This window comes from Archocentrus centrarchus, chromosome 18 (genome assembly GCF_007364275.1).
Source record: "Archocentrus centrarchus isolate MPI-CPG fArcCen1 chromosome 18, fArcCen1, whole genome shotgun sequence".
NCBI lineage: Eukaryota > Metazoa > Chordata > Actinopteri > Cichliformes > Cichlidae > Archocentrus > Archocentrus centrarchus.
In genome coordinates this window covers 10386297-10407959 of record NC_044363.1, presented here as the reverse complement: position 1 = coordinate 10407959, position 21663 = coordinate 10386297, and the positions used below count along the sequence as shown (strand labels likewise).

Here is a 21663-nt window from a genome sequence, read left to right as displayed (position 1 = left end):
CAAAGGGAATCCGTCGCAGCGACGGCGAACTTTATAGAATGTGCGGAGGGTTTTTTCCTAACTCCTGATCCCCCACTCCAATCCAGTAGGTGATGGTAATGCAGCTCTAAGCTGGTTTGGTTAGCCGCAAACCCACAAGAAGACGACGGAGCACTGTAATGCAGCTAATGTGAGCGAAACGTTATTTAATGTATCGGATTACATTTTTTATTTCTCTCCGATATCCGATCCAGTAATTTAGGCCAGTATCGGACCGATACTGATACTGAATATCGGATCGGCGCATCCCTAATAAACAGAGCCAAAATAAAAATCCCAGATTAACATGGAGCACGTATGGAAATCATGACAACTGGATAAAAGCAGGAGTGAGTTAACATTAAGGTGTGTGTGATTGTATGAATATATGTAGGAGAAAAATGGATGTGGGTTCATGAAGAAAAACTTTTGTATAAGGAGTCTGAATTTCTACCAATAACTGTGACCAACACCTGTTGTTCTCAGGGGTGGTTCTAGGGGTGGGACCACAGGGGCATTGGCACCATCTGAAATCTTGATTGGCCCCCTGAAGTGCCCGTCCTGTCACTCATCTGTTCTTTGTCCGAGAGCGAGGACCAAATTATAGGTGGATGCAATTCCACACCGAAACACCACTAGCGCTAATGAGCCAAATAGGACTGTCCAGCTTGTATAAAGCTTACAGAAGAAAAAGAAGATTTGAACGATCTCGCGGAGAAAGTTTTTTTAACTGACAACCAATGCCAGTCTACATTTTGAGGAGTTTTTTGGTAATAAGTCATAAATCCGTTTTTACTCACTGCTGTCACATAGCTTAAGTCTGATAAACATTAAATTAAGAAGCAAAGTTAGTTAAGAGTAATGTTAACTGAGGCCCTACTTATATTTGAACATGAATATTAGCATTTCACTAATTCATGTACTTCTTTGTAATTTGCATTTGTGTGTTAACATTAACTATAATGTTTGGCAGTGATAGAGAAGAATATGAAATGAAAGGGTCAGTCTCAGGCGGGAATTCAGCAGTTTTTGAGCAAAAGAATGAGTCTGCCAGCTGAAAATAAGCAGGGTGAGAGGAGGGAGAGAGCAGCAGGACACAGTAGACCAGAGGCTGGGCAAGAGCAGGGCACCTCCAGTCCCTTTTCATCAGGTCAGAAATCATTTAGGGAGAGCAACAACAGTTAATGCTGTATTGTATGAAATGTCTGATATTGTTATTTAGTGTAATGGCACATAAGTTCACTGAATTCTTACACCTCATGGTGATAAGATTTACCATAACTTTAATGTAATGGCTTTCATTTTATTGGTCCGTATATCACCACATCTACCACAAATACTTGGCCCCTTACTCAGAAAAATCCTAGCTCCACCACTGGTTGTTCTTGATGTAGACCCATCTGTTTTAAATTTATTTAAAAACTCTGAGATGAATTCCATTGCTGCCATAAAAAGAGTAAAGAGTATTTTTAAGCACCTGTAGAGCAAGATGTGAAGGCTCAGGCAAAATGTGTCCTCTTTGCTTCCAATTGTGTTGAAAGTCAAGAACAGATTTGAATAAACATTAAAAAATTAGTCTTAACAGAATATTTGCATTAACTGTAAGCTAAGCTCTGCAGGGAAGCTCAGTTTTCCTTAACTAGAAATATGAATTCCAAAATCAGGGATTTGTTTAAAAAAACATGATCTCCATCCCAGCTGCAACATTTTAACGGAGCAGTTTTCTTAGTGTTATCCTTTTCTCAAGGGTTCCTTCTATCACACAACGTAATAGTTTAATTTAATCTGAAGATTTCATTCAGTGAAGCATTTCTTGGAAAGGTTTAAGAATGATATCCATGTAAACTGACCATTTTTGCAGTGTGTGTGTGTATTCAAATTATTCTGGATTTACATTACAAACTTCTTCTATATATATGTATATATTTTTAGAAAGACACATCAGGATATTTATTTTTTTTGAGGTATATTTATGTTCCCTCAGACAGATGTGGACACATTCTTTGTATTCAGTGTAGACACATTTACACAGATGAGTGAGCTGATGTTACATCTGACCATGAAAATAAAGAGTTTGTCTCTGACAGCTGAAGTATAAATACTGGATATTTTCAAAGGTTCACTGGAGTTTACTAAACTCTGCAGTGCCATCAAGACCTGAAATCCAAACTCCAGCATAGAGTGGCTGAGTGAATGTGGTCTGGACTCTGTGGAGGAGAGTCATGGTTTCAGAGATGCTGTAGAAAGACAGAATACCTGCTCTGTGATCCAGGTACACTCCTACTCTGGAGGACTGAGGACCTGAGAGGACAGTGTGGACTTTGTTGTGTGAAAATGTATAATAGTATGATTCAGAATATAATGACCAAGACTTATCATTCATTCCAAATCTACACTGACGTTCTGTATTCTTGTATGCAACTGCAACTTCAACCCCTACCCCGCTCCACTCCACCTCCCAGTAACAACGTCCAGTCAGACTCTCTCTACTCAGGACCTGAAACCATTCAGTGAATCTGTCTGGATGATCAGAATAAAACTGTTGTTGTTCCATTAATGTTACTTTTCTGTTCCCCTCAGATAATAACAGATATCTGTTTGCTGTGTTTGTATCCAGTGTAATTTCACTTGAATATTTTAAGAATCCAGCTCTGGTCTTTGGCTCTGATGGTGACAGTAAAACATCCTCTTCAGTGACTGTCAGTGAGATGTTTGTCCATTCCTCTCTCAGGATGTCCTGTAGTTTCTCTCTGGTCTCTGACACAGCTGCTGTCACATCCTCAAAGTACCTCAGAGGACCAATATTGATGCTGGATGAGTGTGTAGACTCACTGAGTGCTGACAGTGAGGGGTAGTTGTGTAGAAACTGGTTGTGATCCTCTGTGTGTGAGAGCTGCTCCAGCTCGGCGTCTTTCCTCTTCAGCTCAGCGATCTCCTGCTCCAGCTTCTCCTGAAGCTCTTTGACTCGACTCACTTCAGTTTCCTGCTGGGATCTGACCTGCTGCTTCACATCAGAGCTTCTTTTCTGGATCAGACGGATCAGCTTATTGAATATCTTCTTACTGCCCTCCACTGCTTTATCAGCGGAGCCATTGATGGCCTCCACCTCCTGTTGAAGCAGCTTCACATCTTTCTCTCGGTCCTGGATTCTCTGCTGGATGTTTAGTCGTCTCACCTCGAGCTCCTTCTGCTTCTCAGTCCTTTCTGCTGCAGCTGGGACTGTTTCATGGCCTTGATGTTCATCCATTGAGCAGAGATAACAGATACTCTGCTGATCAGTACGGCAGAAAATCTTCATCACTTCATCATGACGAGAGCAGATGTTCTCCTGGAGCTTCTTGGAGGGGGCCACCAGCCTGTGTTTCTTTAATGGAGCTGCATCATAGTGAGGTTGGAGGTGTTTCTCACAATATGATGCCAGACAAGATAAACAGGACTTGGTGGCTTTCAGTTTCCTCCCAGTGCAGACATCACAGGCCACATCTTCAGGTCCAGCATAGCAGTGATGAGCTGGAGCAGCTTGGAGTCCAGTCTTCTTCAGCTGCTCCACCAACTCTGCTAACAAGACGTTTTTCTCCAGGACAGGCCTTGGTGTGAAAGTCTTCCGGCACTGAGGGCAGCTGTGGATTTTCCCTCTACCCTGTGCATCCCAGTGTGTTTTAATACAGTTCATGCAGTAGCTGTGTCCACAGGGAATAGTCACTGGATCCTTCAGTAGATCCAAACAGATCGAACAGGAGAAGGCTTCCAGGTCCAGCTTAACTTTTTTCTGAGTCATTATTCTTTCCTGTTTCAATGACAGTGAGAGCTCCTTTCATAGAAGTGAAACTAGTTTCTGTAGTGAAAGGGAGCTTTCAGCGCTTCCTCTTCACGAGGTTGGTTTCAACCAGCTTCAAACTGCAGATCTGTAGGAAAAAGAACAACGGAAACTTTGGTCATGTTTGATATGAAAATGAAAATCAATCACGCTTTACATAAATAATATATTTATGGGTTGATTTCTTCATTCTTTATAGTAAACAGTGTTGAAGGTAAGGTGTTAAAATACACTGGCTTGCTGTTATCACATAAATTTGTCTATAATGCAGTGAAGCAACACATCATTCTTTCTGTATTCAGTGATCACATTACAGATACTAATCAAAATGGAGTTCCACAGGGACATATTCTTGGTTCACTGCTGTTCTTTTGTATATAAGTAACATTTCCAATCAACACTTCAGTTACCACCTGATGATACTTTTAGTCATTTGCCCAAGGCTAAAGTCAATCCCATGCCCCAGGATTTACTTCAGACATCAATTAGTAGTAGTACTAATAGTAATAGTTTCTTGCCATATTCAAATATGAAACCCTGTTTAAAAACACCACCTCAAGAACCCATTTGCCACAATAGAGTTCACTCCCACTGTTTTAATCATAAAGACAACGCAATTGTTTTAATAGTGGAATAAACTTTTCCCCTTTTGTGCTCTGTTTGTTTCTCTGAGCCTCGAACTGAAAATGGTGGTAAAGACTAACAGACCATGAGGACTTAGAGGTGCAAATTCTGATGCCAGCCGCTTCACACTCTGCTGCAAACACTTCCACTGTGAGCTGGAGGCCACCGCCTGATGGATGAAGCCAACAAGAGCAGAGATGAGATTCTGAGGCCACCAAGGCAGAAGACTTCCACCACATGGCTATGCCTAGAAATTCTGTCCATAAAAATTATGAACAGAATCAGTGACAAAGGCCAGCCCTGGCAAAGTCCAACACCCACAGGAAACAAGTCCAACTTACTGCCCAGTTAGGGAGGGGCTCAAAGTAGAGCCGCTACTCCTCCACATCAAAGAGAGCCAGTTGAGGAGGTTCGGGCATGTGACAAAGATGCCTCCTGGGCACCTCTTGGGTGAGGTGTTCCAGGCATGTCCTACCTGGAGGAGGCTCCGGGTTAGACACAGGACACACTGGAGAAATTATATCTCAGTTGGCCTGGGAATGCCTTGGGGTTGCCCCAGACGAGCTGGACAAGGTGGCTTGGGAGAGGCAGGTCTGGGCTTCTCTGCTTAGGCTGCGGCCTCCATGACCCAGCCCCAGATAAGTAGAAAAAAATGGATGAATGGATGGATGGAAAATAAAGAATGCAGGTTTACACCATTATTGCATTGGCTTTTCAGACCCAGGAGCTATTGGAAATTTATTGTACTGTCTATGTCTTTGCCACTGTTGTACCACCAACATTTTTTTTTTGCACCAGTTTAAAAGTAACACAGTCACTGAAGAGACCACAACCTCAGAGAAATGCACAATTAAAGCAACTAAAGTATCTTTATGACGCTGTAATATTGTACCCACATTATAATCATTGTAGTCCTTTGTGGCCACTTCAAATATCTTAGAGCTCCAATGTTATGTTTGTTGCAATTTCTACAGCCCTCTCAGCCAAATCTACGGTGGCCCAGAGGTGTCAGGTCAAATACAAAAGCCGCAACACAAATACAAAAGCCACAACGGATATAGAAAACCACAACAGAAGTGACACAACCTGCAACATAAGTAACAGTGCCCGTTGAATGAAACAACACGAAGAGAAGCTTTGCTTGCTGACAGAGATGATGGTCAAGAGACGCAGCAGCTAGAGCACATGTGTCAGGCTAAGTGTCCGCGGGCCACATCTGGTCGCGATATAATTTTATACAGTCCGCAAGATGATTTCATATCGCTATTATAAATGGCTAGCGCAGGGGTGCCCACACTTTTTCAGCTTGCGAGCAACTTGAAAGATGACCAAGCCAAAAGGATCTACCCACAATAAAAATGCAAAACGCATATTTATTTTATATTATTTAAATTATTATTATTGCATATTTTGTGCTTTTAGGATAAAGTATATTTTAATTGAATTTAAATTTCATCTATAACACATATTAGTTTGTCTTGCATAACTGATTTAACCCACATTGCACAATTCAACTGTGTACATTCATTTTTGTTACCTTAGTCCAATGAGGAAAGTCAATGTCATAGTTTTTGTGGACAGTCCCAAAATGCTGCTCTACGTTTCCCTTCTTTGGAATAGCAATGGCGCTCTGACAGATGAGGCAAACGCACTTCAAATATGACATCGTGAGAAAAAAAAAAATCCTCCTCCCATTCCGTATGGAAGTGGTAAGTTTTGGGTTTCTTATTTGGACCGGCTACGGAACTCATTTTTATAGCCTTTCCTTTCTTCAGTTTTGTTTAAAACAAACTGGAGGCTAGCTTTGCGACACGGCAGCTTGTTAAAGTGGTTAAAGAAAATCTAGCTGGTTAAATGCGCATGCGTAGGGTGCCGTGCGATCTATATTTTTTCCCCAACTTCACTGGGAGTTCCATGCGATCTACCTGCACTCCGCTTGCGATCGACCAGTAGATCGCGATCGACGTATTGGGCACCCCTGGGCTAGCGGGTAACTTGTGCTCCCACCGTATACTACAAATCCCACAATGCACTGAACAGCTGCCGCGCAGGCCAAGACCTGTGCACAAACTCATTTTCCGTTGCCAATGACACAATGATCAGTTATCAGCTGATAAAAACAACAATCATCACGTTTTACAGTGACATTTAAGCTAGCCTGACCCCCCCCGCAAAAAAAAAAGGCCAAATGAAAAGTGGAGAATGGATCTTTCGAAACAGGAGCAATGCAAAGGACCCGATTGCTAACATCGGAGGTAAACCGTGTGTTTCTTTTCCTCGCCTGCTATGTTCGATATGGGAGAAGAAGCAGAGGGAGACCTGCACAGGTGAGCTGACAGTGCATCACTGCGTCACACAGCAGCCAGAACCTGTCATAAGCACCGCAACACAGACAGTGAACTTTTTAAGTGGCAAAGATTTGAATCACCGGCAGTTTCTGATGAAATAGTTTATGAATTTGGTGACGTTCTTTATCACACAGGTGCCATGAGCTACTTGAGGAAATCTGTCAAGTTCATGAAAAGTACAGGTTGAAGTCCCAGCAGGGCTTCTGTGGGAGTCGGCTTCTCTCTGCGACACAGTGAAGCAATTTCAGATAACTTGCGTTGCTTAGCGACAGTACGGTGCAAAAAACGGAGACTTGATCGCTCAGAAACTCCCGAATTGGAAGCTATAACTTCAACTATATTCTATGAATCATCTCCACAGACTCCTTGAGTTGTTCATTACAATTACGTCTTTATTGAAAGTTCTGAAAAAAAAAACAAAAAAGAACTTATGTTGCGTCACTTCCGTTGTGGTTTTCTATATCCGTTGCAGCATTTGTGTTGCGGCTTTTGTGTTTGTGTTGCCGCTTTTGTATTTGACCTGACACCTCTGGGCCACCGTACAAATCTGTCTTAAAAAATTTTCAATGCCAAGGAACATTTTTACCCAGATAAATCAAGAATATATAAAATTTGCTAAAGAAGCGATCGCAGCGTTTACCTTGTGACAGGATTGTTGTTTCTGTCTCAAATTAATCGATATCATTAATGAGAGATGTGTTTGACAAATTACAGGCCAACAAGTCATTTACAACAGTTGTAATACAGGCAATCATTTTTTGGCAAATACCAAAAATCACTTTCTGGCAGTCAATCACTGTGTGGCACAACACCTAGGGTCGTAGGGGTGAGCAGCAGTCTAAAACAAAGCAGCCCAGACTTCACTCCCCACAGCCTGCTCCTCCAAGGGGAACACCGAGGAGGTTTCAGAGTTATAATCTCTCCAGCATGTCCTGGGTCTGTGGGCTCCCAGTACATTTAAAACGCACACAGCATCAAATTCTCTGGTCGCAAATAAATCTGTAATCAAAAACTATTAAAAAGGACCTTTTTTTTTTTTTTACTTTTTAGGACTATTTATTAACCCCCCTCCAAAACCGCATTTGAACCCCGGTATCTAAAGCAGAGTTAGTAAAACAAGTTAGAGTACAAGAACAAAAACATACCTGTAAAGACAATAAAAGAGGCACCGAGAACTTCAGAGTCTGCTGGATTCACGCTCGCAGCTGCGCGGGTCACGTGACGCACAGAACTGGCGCGCGCAAACTTAAAATTTTGGATGAAAATGAGTTTCTGAAATTAACACGAGCGTCAGAAAAACCGCGTAGCGACATAAACGCGATTCACACTGAAGGTTCCCGCATAAAGAAATGAGTCCAGTATCAAAGGAGGCAGCAGAGCAGCAGAAACACGACTCTGCTCGGATCACAACAAAGCAGCAACGTGAGGGACGAAGACACGGAAGCTCCTCATCACCGCCTCCTCCTCCTCCTCTTCCGCCTTCTCCCTCAGAGAGGTCGGAAACTAAAGTTTTCAGCGCATACCGCCACCTACTGTGCTGGAGTGAGACACACAAAGGCCTCAGCAGACGCTCCTCAACTATTCGTGCAAGGTGCAGAAAAACTGTCCCTCCCATCTGATAGCATACAAAGTCTTTTAGTTCCAATCAGGGTCAGTGCCACAGCATATGGACCGGACGTGCTTCTAGTTTATTATTTAATTAAATACATATAAATAATGACAATAAGGAAAGGAGGTGAGAGTGCAATTAAACCGTCACTTATTATGTCCACAGATTAGTGAAAAACAAATATTAATGTGTATTTAAGACAGCACAGCAAAAGACAAACCCATAGAATTAGAACCACAGAGTGGGTCGCCTTTGCAGGCTACAAAAGAACCGGCTGTCTGTCAATGAGACAGAAGGAAAATCCTCACAGACCCTTGTGAAGTGAAAGATAATAAAATATCTGATACATCTTTTGACAGAAATAAAGTGAACATAAAGTGTCTTTGAGCGCGTTCCTCAGTGTTTGCTTCCTCTTAAGCCTCTTCATGGTAGTGTTGTAGTCAAGACCACCTAACCCGAGACCGAGACAAGACCAAGACCAGAGGCTATCGAGACCGAGACAAGACCAAGACTTTTAGGGTCCGAGACCAGTCGAGACCAAGACCGAGGGGGGCGAGACCGAGACAAGACCAAGACCAGTGCCTGACACTACATGACACAATAAAATGTGAAAAATGATCAAAATCACTTCTCAAATTCATCTGAAAGATCCGCATTCCCATAAAATTACCCTGATATTAAAAACTCACAGCTCAAATAAATATAACCATCTTTATTTAATACTCCTGGGTATTAAATAAAGATCATTTATCACAGAATGTAAAACAATTATTCATAGTTCATCACAATAGTCTTAACTATTCTCTGCCTTTCATAAACTATGCATAAAGTTGTGTTGTTTTTAAACCAACAACCTTTGTAAAAATGGGTGCTTTTTCAAAACCACATAGCTAAATGTGTAAAACTGAAAAAATGGCAAACACTCATCGACAGTAAGAACTAAAGCCTTTAATCTTATACAGATTAAAGCTGCAGGATGTAACTTTTATAAAAAATCTGGTTTTTACATATTTGTTAAAACTGTCACCATGTCAGACAGTATGAGACCGATAATCTGCGAAAAAAATGGAGCTCCTCCACCTCCTCCCTGAACCGCTCCCAGTCAAAAACAACCAGTCAGAGCCAGGAGGAGGGTCTTAGCACTGTCAATCACTCCTGGTGTATGCTGCTCAATGTAGTTGTGTGCAACACTTCATAATTTGGTATCGATCCTATGCCACAGGGCCATTATCACCGATACTGATACCAATACTTTTTAATAATTATGAAGAATTTCCATGAAGTTTAACTGGTTTGAGATTTTTTTCCTTTGGATCATTAATTAGTTAAAACCCAGGATAGAATTGGGCAAAGTTTATATGTAAGTAGAAAATACTTTATCAAAATAAAAGTTATTGTTCTGAAACAATAGAACAAAACAATTTTCCCCATACATTGATGTCTGGAATTTTTTTTCATAAATTAAGTGTACAAAATCATCACTCAAGAACAAATGCAAACTTTTTTCCAGGTAGATTTTTCAGAAAGTATAATAAAAAATTTTTATAAAAAATGTTCCTTCATTCACTAATTTCTACAAATTTACATTTAAATTTGATTTAAATGTTTCATAGCAAAATCCTTTTTTTCCCAAATAAAATATGTTATGCATCACATGACAGTATAACAAAACACTGTGGGGGGGGAGGAGCAAAGTGCTCTGTGCTGTGACAGGAGCGACACTTAGACAGTCAGCTCGCATCTTTGATGAAACCGCAGCACTGCATACAGGAGAGAAACTGAAGCCAAAGTATCGATCTCCTCACACTGATATTGATCAATACCAATACAACGTTGGCATCCATATTATCGATATCAGGATCAATCTGCCCACCACTAGCTCAATGTACTGATGGCGGAGAAACAACTTACTTACTTCTCTGCTGTTACCATTGGTGGTGGCCATGGTAACTTCCGGGTTCTAGCAAGAAATATTTCTCACCCCAGCACTAATGCTAATGCTAATTAGTAAGCTAATACTAACCACTAAATGCCGCTCCCACTTGTTAATTGAGTGATGGGGCCTAAGACATAACCAGAAAGCAGTAATCAGTTTTTTTGGACGTGTAGTTACATTTCTCGAGGTGCATGTCAGGTTTGCTTCAGAGAGGATTTTCAGTTATGCACAAAGGATCAATGCAGAACTCTAAATCAGGCCTTATTAGATTGATAGAATGATCATTTTTACATATAATCCAGAAAAGTTACATTTATACATCACGCATTTAATGTGTCCCAGAGTGCCGTTTCCTTCCACTGTGTTTGCAGAAATCACATAAAAAAATACACAACAAAAACATAATCCAGATTCCTCGGCTGCTAATAGCATTTCCTACATTTGAATATCAGCCACCATATTGTGAGCATAAACTATCAATTATTTTAGTAATCAAGTATTTAATTGATTACTCCGTCAATTAATCAAGTAATTGGATAAGAATAATTTTTCATTTTAACAACTCATCAGCATATTTTAACTTCCGTACTGCAGATGTTTCTCTGTGTGAAACAAACAGGGGGATGGAGCAGCTACAAAGTTCTCTGTTCTCATGTTGCTGATCAGGTGGTTGATAAAAACATTTTGAAGGAGCCCTCTGTACTGATGGTGGTGGAGGGGGCACCGAACGATTGCTAGTGCTAATGGCAGCCCCCCTTTCCCCAGTACACTGTGGTTATAGATCTGTTCTGGTGGCTACAGCTGGACGTAAAGAAAAAAATAACAGCTGACATCCTCTGCACAACACGCGCGCACATTCAAACATGCGCACTCACAGCACAGAGAAGTAGGGGCGTGAAAAAACATCTCAGCGATCCACTCGCGTTAAAGGGTCGTTTTTGGTTTTTTTGGAAATGCTCCGCTTACACGGAGACACCTGAGCTGCAGAGCTGAAACCAAACATCAAAGCAACAAATTTGTGTCGAGGATTTTAATAATCGAATTGCGTTATTCCAAGAATCGTTGCAGCCCTAAAACTTGCATTAAATTTTTAGTTTGTGTATCAAAATACATGAAGGTTGGTATTTACCTTTCATGCTGGGATTTTTTTGTTGAATCGGAAGCCTGAAATTTTCCTTTGATCTTCATTTTCCCTCTTACTTCTCTTCGTGTTCATGCAGTTATTTCGATTTATGCAGCACACGCGTGACCATAGTGAGATCAAACATACACATTGTGAATGAAACTGTCCGTGCTCTGTGGTAGATTGCAAACTGAGGTGAAATGATACAGACGTAAGCAGCGATAATAGCAGCGACCTAGCCGGGGCGGAGTCTGTGAGGTGCGCTCCTTTGAGAGGCAGAGGAGCGCAATATTTGTGGGATTTGAATCAGTACGTTTTGCATCCAATAAAGCAAAGATGTTAACAAATAAATTGGACAGTATTCTGGCAATTTAGTGATATTTCCACAGCTGTGGTCTTGACTGGTCTTGAAATAAAATCCCGAGTCCGCAAGGTCCGAGTCCATGACAAGACCGAGACCAAATGCGGTCGAGTCCATGACAAGACCGAGACCATCAAAAAGCGGTCTCGAGACCGGTCTCGAGACCAAGACCGATCTCGAGTACTACAACACTACTTCATGGAAGCAAACGTTGCACTTTTAAGAACTGGATTATCCAACTCGAGTTCAAAGATCCGAAATCCATCATGGAGCGGCTGAATGAACGTGGTTTGGACTCTGTGCAGGAGTCATGGTGTTGGAGACATGAAAGAAAGACTGAATACCTGCATTATGATCCAGGTGCACCCCCACCGAGGACTCGAGAAGTCTAATTCAGGCCTTCAGCAGTGAAGCAGCTCAGTGACGGGGGAGTAAGAGGAGGTGCCCGCTCTGCTTCTTCTGAGATTATTATCAAGTTACCCATCTATGTGCACGCCCCCTCCTGCTGTACCAGAGTAAAGACAAACAAAACCACTTCAAGATGATTTGCAGTTCACCCTAAAACACTTTGTATGTCAGTGTAACTTATCACATAAGGTTCAATACATTTCACTGTGATATCCTCTGCACTGTGGGGCAGCTGTTTCCAAGCATTTTTTAGTGTCCAAGGCACAGGTAAGATTTCCAGACAAACCTTTATTCATGTGTTATATGTTGGTTTTTATATTGAGTCCACTGTGAAAGAGGTCCAGTTTCTCCTGATGAGTCAAAGGGCGTTTGTTCCTGCTAACTACTACCAGTTTCTTTTTTAATTCATTTCCATTGTTGGGAGTCATCTGCACTCAGAATTCACAAAGTTGAGCAGCTGTTTGAAATACACTTGGATTCACTTTGGCATCTGTTTTATGAAGAGATTTTAAAGGGAAATTAATGTGCATAAAGCACTAATAGTGCAGCAGATAACATTGTGGGGAGAGCTTTCACAAGCAGATAGAAGAGCCCAAAGTGGTGCGTAAACTCTCTAAAAAAAAAAAGAAGAAGAAAAACCCATTACTGCTCCAGTTTCAGGTTCATGGGGAGCTTGGGCCTAAGGGTTGTGTTCAGTTTGTAGGAGAAGATTTCACTTCTCTTCAGACGGAAGTTTGTGGTGAACCCTGCTGACTCTCCTCATACCTGTCAGGGCAGGCTCTTAAATTGGAGGCGGGTAACTAAAGGCAGGTGTGGTATTGTAGGAGGGTTTAACCTCTCTTGCCTCGTCTCCCTCACAGCTCACCAAGCTGCTGCTTTGCTGGTGTGGATTTCTGCTGGTCACGCAGAAGCCATTATTTTTTGATTTCTTGGTTTTAAAGGGTTTTAAGCTTAGTGCTGGAGACCTGGTGGTGTGATTTCTGTGGTTTTATTTAACCATCAGATTTGGTCTACACAGACTTTGGGTACCGCAATTAAATTATTGAGCCTAACTGTGTGTTTTTTTTGACAGTGTAAGTGCTGCAGGGAAGTTTGCGTGAGGCTTTTTCTTTCTGCCTTTCACGTGTTGTGGTAGTGGGAATAAAACATGTTTCGCATGTGTCTTTCTTGCAGTATATTTTGCTGTGCGTTTGATGTGATGACCATTGGGGTTTTCTTCATGGTTTTAATTCCACGCAGCGAATACTGTTTAAAATATTGGGCTGCTGTGCGGCCTTTTTGTGTGTGTGTGTGTGTGTGTGTGTGTGTGTGTGTGTGTGTGTGTGTGTGTGTGTGTGTGTGTGTAAGCATTTAACTTCCTTTAAAGCTTTTATTTGTGATAATTGTGTATTTATATATAATTATTCTTTTATTGAAGTGGAATGTTTCAGGTACGGTGTTGGTCGGGCCGGTGGTGAATTGGTAAGGTGGGCATGTGCACCCACTCTACTGACTGGGTGCCCTTTACGTGCCATGGGTGACATAAATATCCCGAACATCACTGCTGGACTGAACCTCAGTACAATTATTACACAAATGTACTTGTTAGTATTTTTCCTCATTTATTTCCATTTCATATTTTTTAATTACATTTAGTAAATATTTTGATTGATTTAAAATAGAAATATTTTACTGATAGTTTGATTGAACAAAGACATGAACAAGTTGAACTGAAACCTAAAAACATGTCTGGGCCTATTTTATCCTGCTCAGAATATTAATCAGGCATCAATAAGTGAAAATGACCCATCAGCAGAATCAGTGATGGTGTTGTATCAGTACAACTTTATCATCCATCATTGAATACAGACGGGTTCATGCAAGAAGAATCAAATGTAGAATCATTTTATTTACAGATCTTTCTCACTTTTACTTCACCAACACAGTCACAACATTTAGACTATTCATCAATTTCCTGACATGAATTCCTCCTCCCTGATTTCCTCATGTCAACATGATTTTTCACCACCTGGTCTCAAATCTGCTGATTTGTGTGTCTGTGTACAAGACGTGAAGATTTTCCACTTTATGAGGCTCACAAGGCCTCATTTGACTCTTTTTCTACACAAACTGGACTGACTGCCTGCTGCAACTGTACATTTGATTGGATTTTTCCTAACTTGTCCCACCATGTCACAAAATTGAATCAGCTCTGATTGGATGTCATCCCCACCAAACATTTTCATCTTGTTTCATTCGCTGACAGGAGTGTCAATTAATTTCATCATCGTTTTTATTCTTTTAGATAGTTTTTATTTAGTTATCGTCTCATTTTTGTCATGAAAAAACGGTCGTGGTGAAGACTATGAAGAAAATAGTTCATCAACGAAATTAACACTGTTTCAAAAACATTGCTGTTATCTTTTGGTCATTTAAAAAGCTGAGAATCATTATTCCTTTCTCACTTTGATTGTAATTATTTCCTTCTTTGTACAAACTAGAAACACTTTTGTGTGCAGCAGAATTTCTTTGAGATAAATTTCTCACGTCACTTGACCTCTTCCCAAAATATTTGAATCTCTGTGCCAAACACAGAGAAACAGTGTTCCTGTGATTTGACAACATTTGAGATAAATGGAAACACAATTTTAGATTTCTGTGTTCAAACAAACTCAATCATTAAGTGGACAAAGTAGCAGCCATAAAGTGTGACTGACAGGTGATCTCTGTGCAGAGAAGAAACAGCACAACAATGATGGAGACCAAAGAAACTGAAACACACATTTTAACCAACTGTCCCTCAATGACTTCTGACTATTTCAGCTTAATCAACTCTGCAGTGGCTCCATCATAAAGATAAAGACCAGCATAGAGCGGCTGAGTGAATGTGGTCTGGACTCTGTGGAGGAGAGTCATGGTTTCAGAGATGCTGTAGAAAGACAGAATACCTGCTCTGTGATCCAGGTACACTCCTACTCTGGAGGACCGAGGACCTGAGAGGACAGTTTGGACACGTTGGAGAAAAATTTATAACTTTGAGTGTCACAACGTAGCGACCAAGATTTATGATTGAATCCATACACATCCATTCATCTGACCTCCCTGCTCTGCTGATATTCTTGTATGCAACTGCTACATAAACTCCTCTCCCTCTCCACTCCACCTCCCAGTAACAACGTCCAGTCAGACTCTCTATACTCAGGACCTGACACCATCACTGAATCTTTCTGGATGATCAGAATAAGACTGTTGTTGTTTCATTCTTGTTACTTTTCTGTTCCCCTCAGATAATAACAGATATCTGTGTGCTGTGTTTGGATCCAGTGTGATTTCATGTGAATATTTTAAGAATCCAGCTCTGGTCTTTGGCTCTGATGGTGACAGTAAAACATCCTCTTCAGTGACTCTCAGTGAGATGTTTGTCCATTACTCTCTCAGGATGTCCTGTAGTTTATCTCTGGTCTCTGACACAGCTGCTGTCACATCCTCAAAGTACCTCAGAGGACCAATATTGATGCTGGATGAGTGTGTAGACTCACTGAGTGCTGACAGTGAGGGGTAGTTGTGTAGAAACTGGTTGTGATCCTCTGTGTGTGAGAGCTGCTCCAGCTCGGCGTCTTTCCTCTTCAGCTCAGCGATCTCCTGCTCCAGCTTCTCCTGAAGCTCTTTGACTCGACTAACTTCAGTTTCCTGCTGGGATCTGACCTGCTGCTTCACATCAGAGCTTCTTTTCTGGATCAGACGGATCAGCTCAGTCAACATCTTCTCACTGTCCTCCACTGCTTTATCAGCAGAGCCATTGATGGCCTCCACCTCTGTTGAAGCAGCTTCACATCTTTCTCTCTGTCCTGGATTCTCTGCTGGATGTTTAGTCGTCTCACCTCGAGCTCCTTCTGCTTCTGTCCTTTCTGCTGCAGCTGGGACTGTTTCATGGCCTTTATGTTCATCCATTGTGCAGAGATAACAGATACTCTGCTTATCAGTACGACAGAAAATCTTCTCCTGGAGCTTCTTGGAGGGGGCCACCAGCTTGTGTTTCTTTAATGGAGCTGCATCATAGTGAGGTTGGAGGTGTTTCTCACAGTAAGAAACTAAACAGACCAAACAGGACTTGCTGATACTCGCTGATCAGTACGACAGCTTCATCACCTCATCATGACGAGAGCAGATGTTCTCCTGGAGCTTCTTGGAGGGGGCCACCAGCTTGTGTTTCTTTAATGGAGCTGCATCATAGTGAGGTTGGAGGTGTTTCTCACAGTAAGAGGCCGGACAAGATAAACAGGACTTGGTGGCTTTCAGCTTCCTCCCAGTGCAGACATCACAGGCCACATCTTCAGGTCCAGCAAAGCAGTGATCAGCTGGAGCAGCTTGGAGTCCAGTCTTCTTCAGCTGTTCCATCAACTCTGAAAACATGTTTTTCACCAGGACAGGCCTCGGTATAAAAGTCTTCCTGCACTGAGGGCAACTGTGGATTTTCTTCTCCTCCTCTTCATCCCAGAATCTTTTAATACAGTTCATGCAGTAACTGTGTCCACAGGGAATAGTCACCGGATCCTTCAGTAGATCCAAACAGATGGAACAACAGAAGGTCAGCTGAACTCCTTTCTGCGCCATTTCTCCTCTCAGTGTCAGTGACTGTGTGAGTTTCTCTTCCTTATAAGTAAATCTAGTCTGAGCTCTGATCTCAACATGTTTTTCTGCAGTGAATGGAGCCTGTCAGCTCCAACTTGTCACCACATGTTGGTTACACCCATCTTCAAACTGCAGATCTGAAGGGGAGAGGAGGTGAAGAGAGAGGAGTTATCAGGCCTCTGCTTCATTCCAGGAACAGGAGCAGTTTGAAGCAGTGTTTACTCTTCTTTCTGCAGCAGAATACATTCAAAAATTCATGCTGTAGGAGGGAAATTCTGATCTGTCACCATGTAATCAATTAAAAACATATTAAATTATTAAACACAGCCAGACATGACTCTCTGAAGAGTATGTTTAAAAGAGTTCATTACATCAACCACTACAACTACAGCAACAGCTGTAAACAAATAATAATAATAATTATTACTCTGGCAGTTTAAACTACAACTTTGATTGCAGCCACTCCAGCTAACAACACTACATGGAACAACTGTCATGTTGGCATGTGTGGCAGGAGCAGGAAGACCCAAAAATGCATGACTCAGAAGAGGAGACGAGGCAGGGGGCCGACCCAGCTCCAGCGGCAACGAAGCAGGGGGCCGACCCCAGCCCCAGCGGCAACGAGGCAGGGGGTCGACCCCAGTGGCGGCAGCGATGAGGAGATGAGACTGAAGGCCGACCTTGCTCCAAGTGGCGGTGGCGAGACAGGAGTCTCGGACTGAGCCAGCCGCTCGGACCGAGCCTGACCCTTGGGATAAATGGGACCCTTAGAGTGAGGCCCCAAATGCACAGGCTGGGGCTGCAGTGCAGGGCACACAGTTGCTTTATTGGACAGCTGGGGCTGCTTAGGGATAGCTTAGGTGCAGGAGATGGTGGTGAGGCTGACACTGGGAAGCAGCGGCAGGGAGAGCTGACACTGGGCAGGCTGGAGCCACAGCTGACTGAGAGTGGACCGGGGCTGGAGCTACAGGAGGTGACTGAGAGTGGAGCGGGGCTGTAGCTAGAGCTGACTGAGAATGGTCGCAGTGATGGTTGGTCGGAGCTGGCTCATCATCAGGGGGGTTCCAAACATTGGCGGTTCTAGGGGCAGGGCCACAGGGGCATTGGCCCCATCTGACATCTGACTGGCCCCCTGAAGTGCCCCTGTCCTGTCACATGTCCTTTGTCCAAGAGCGATGATTCCATGCCAAAACACCCGTAGCACTAATGAGCCAAATAGGAATATCCAGCGTGAATAAAGCTTTCAGAAGAAGAAAAGGACGCAAAAGCATTAGACATGACTGAATTTGAGAGACGGTTCAGTTCCCGTCACAAAAACCGAAGAATAATGTGTTTTAGAGGAACAAACTGTACAGTGCAGCCATGTGGTTGACTACTTTGTGTATGTTTGTGAGAGAGAGATGTTTTGAACTGACAGTATTTGTGAAAAAGTAAAGCTTTTAAAAACTTAATAAAATGCTGGATTTTCTCACATGTTATGTGTGTTTGAGTGCATTTTGTCTATTTACAGTAAAAATGCATGTAAAATTGATAAGGAGATTTTACTGTGTAAGCTTTTTTTTAATTAAGTGTTTGAATATGGTGTAACTGGTGAAATGTATATACCTTACCAAAACAGGGGATTGTCTGTAAGGATGTTGGACAAATACTTGCCCCCTCTATAATTACTATGGCCCCTGACTCAGAAAAATCTTAGCTCCGCCACTGGCTACAAACACAACAGCCCAGCCAGCACACCATAGTAGAGGTGAAGGGCGAGACACCAGCTAGCCCCAGATGAAAACCGAGAGCTTAAATACACAATAGGTAATCAGGGCAAGAGGAAACACCAGGGCGCAGCAGGTGAAGCAAATAAAACTAATAACACAGGGGAAGCAAAACTAAACACAAAGCACAGGGAACACAAGACTGGAAAAATAAAACAGTAAGTGACTAACCAAGGTACATGCAGACTAGACACGGGGGACTGGCACACAGACACGGGACAGAGACGCAGACTAGTCACAACACTAGGAATAAAACTCAATATGAAAACAGGAGGTCAGGGTCAAGAAAAAAGGACAAAACAGACACAAGACCATAGATGCAGGGGAGACAGGGACAAAGGGAAACCAAAACAAAACCAGGCAGGGAGTAACAAAGGAAGAAAGCCCAGGAACAGAACGAAAACACAGGGGAGAAACAAAAGGCAGTGATGCACCCAAAACAGTCCAAAAAACAAAAACAGAGCACGGGCATGGGGAAGCAGTCCAGGAGGGTCCAAAGACAAGGGACAAAACAAAAACAGGACCATAACAAAAGGCGACGGCACAAGGCCAGAGAGATCCAAACTGGGCAACAAAACAAGGCAGAACGAAGGTAAAAACAGGTCAGGGGGCTAAGGGGCCAGGATAGAAACAAAAGCAAATGGCAGGGGGCACAGTTCAAAAGTTCAGGGGGCCTCCCAGGCCAAGGGGCCAAAAAGCAGAGTCCAAACCATTTGGGGGCCGACCACGTTCCCAGCGGCGGCAACGAGGAGACGAGGCAGTGGGCTGACCGCATGGCCAGTCTCTGTAGCTCCAGTGATGTTCAGGCTTCCTGTTAGAATAAAACAGAGATTTTCATTAGTAAATCTTTAACTTTCTGCTGGTCTATCTCCCTCCTTCTTAGACATAACTCTGTGTCTCATTAATTTCCTTAATTTAGCTTATTTATCTAAAGGGCATACTGATTTTCATATTATTAGCTTCTGGGATTTTCCTTTAAGGCTTGATTCAATATCAAATTGTTTAGATATTCAAAATTCAAATGTTCTCTGCTTTTTCTTATAATCTTAACTTTAAACAAATCTACCAAATGAAGAAATGTAAATGCACAAAAGTGTAAATCGGTAACTTGTATTTATCCTACATGGGCAAATAATAGGTTTTTTTAGTTCTCTATGTTTTGCTTTGTAACAGTGGCAGCTCAAGGTTTGGCACTTTGTTTTGGGTCTCAGATTCGGCTGTTTCACAAAGTATTTACATGCACTGTTGTTTTCTTTTTCTTCTGAGGTTTTACTAAAACTGAGTTCCTCACAGAAATTTTTCTTGAAATTTAAGAGCAATCTTCTGGAAAAAATGACCTCTAATAATTTGCAAAAAATACTTCGATTTGAGATTTTCAAACATTCATCTATTCTACTGGGTTTGTTTATTTATTTATCATTTTAAATCAATAAACTCCTGACTCCCTTTTTTTTGTGATTTTTTTTTTTTCTTTCAATTTTTTTTTATTTTTTAATCAATCTGTGGTTGGCTTATCTCTCATATGTATCTGAAGCGAAACCTTCTTCCGAGATTTTTTGACCAGCATACCCTTATCTACAACCATATCAGTCCAAATTAAAGAAAAGAAAAAAGAAAGAGAAGAAAAAACTTACAGGGCTATAACTCTCATCCACACGCACAACTTCTGTCTCACTTCGATTCACACGCACACACATCCTTGAGATAGAAATGCACACACACACAGCGATGTTAAAACCTTGGCACCATTCTCTTTTCCTTTTTTCCTTTTTCTTTCCTACACATGCTGACACACACACACAGCTATGACATTGCAAAACAGCTAATATGACCACTGGAAACTTGTCCTATTCCTCTAAACTCGATTCCTTTTTAAACAACAAATGACACCATACTTTGCAAAGTAGTTAATCTCCAAAATATTTTGTCCTTATTTCCTATTTCTCTCTTCCTCTCTGTCCTACTGGTTCACTTATACACACAGATACACAAACAATTGCACACACATACTAAACGAAGCACCAATTTTTCTTTTCTCTCTCTCTGAAACACACATGCCAATACAAATACACAGCAGTACTCAGAGTCACTCACACACGGAGGCCTCAGGTCTGAGTTTCACGCACACCAGCATAAGCAACAAACAAATACAAACACAGAACGACAAACATTTATCAATTTCTCTCTAGAGATTATTGTTATAAACCTTCTTTTCCCGTGTGATCAGATTTTGGGATTACTTGGCAAATCTCTTAGTTTCTGTTGAGTCAAACACCTATTTTTAGCCTAATATTAAATGGAGACGTCTCTCCTTTAAATCTGCTTTCAGCTTAATATCTGTGCTTGAAAGTTTACACTAAACTAGTTTTACATCACCAGTTATTTTGAAGTTTCACTCTCTTTTTAATCGGAGCCCCTTTTCTACACCCAGTGTCATCAGTCATTTGTCAGTCAGTCCAAACTGCAACAATAAAAACAATGTTAACAAGGTACCATTTATATATTCCCTTTTTTTTTAGGAATTTTATTTTTTATTACAAAAAACTATTTTTTTTCTCTTTATTTCTTAATTCTCTGTACTCTTTTACTTTTTCTTTATTCTTTTTATTTTTCACTATCTTTTGAGGCTTTTAAAAGGTTTTAGTTGCTTTTATGGATTTCTGAAGTGACGATTCTTATGAAAGAACCATATAACCATAAGCTATTACTCTCGTCAACACTACCGGGAGTGATAATCTGACGCGCGATCGGTTAACCGTTCTACCAGGAGGACAGTGGTAAAAGACAAATGGCCAATTCACTTCAGAAAAACCAAAGGCCCTCTAAACCTAAAACCCCCCTGAAAAGGCATTAATTTGGACCGTTGATCAGACGCTATTCATTTTGCCTGTATTTTTCTTTACTCTTTTAAACTCTTTATTCTTTTCAACTCTTTTTTTTCTCTTTAAACTCATTTTTCTCTTAAACTCTTACACCTGTGTGAAATGGCTCGAATTACACCTTCCTCCTGTCTTACCACCAGTGACCATTATAATTTGATAC

The 21663-nt window shown here is 41.6% G+C and overlaps 1 protein-coding gene across 1 annotated transcript; it reads right to left on the bottom strand.

The window, feature by feature from the left end:
- Positions 1-2011: 2011 nt before the first annotated feature.
- LOC115797405 (tripartite motif-containing protein 16-like) lies at positions 2012-8237 on the bottom strand. The gene is made up of 2 exons (XM_030753975.1): positions 7953-8237; positions 2012-3923 (listed from the first exon to the last, which is right to left on the bottom strand). Exon 2 carries the CDS (start codon positions 3794-3796, stop codon positions 2138-2140), a length of 1659 nt encoding a protein of 552 aa, XP_030609835.1. The 5' UTR covers positions 3797-3923; positions 7953-8237; the 3' UTR covers positions 2012-2137.
- Between the last annotated feature and the right edge of the window lie 13426 nt (positions 8238-21663).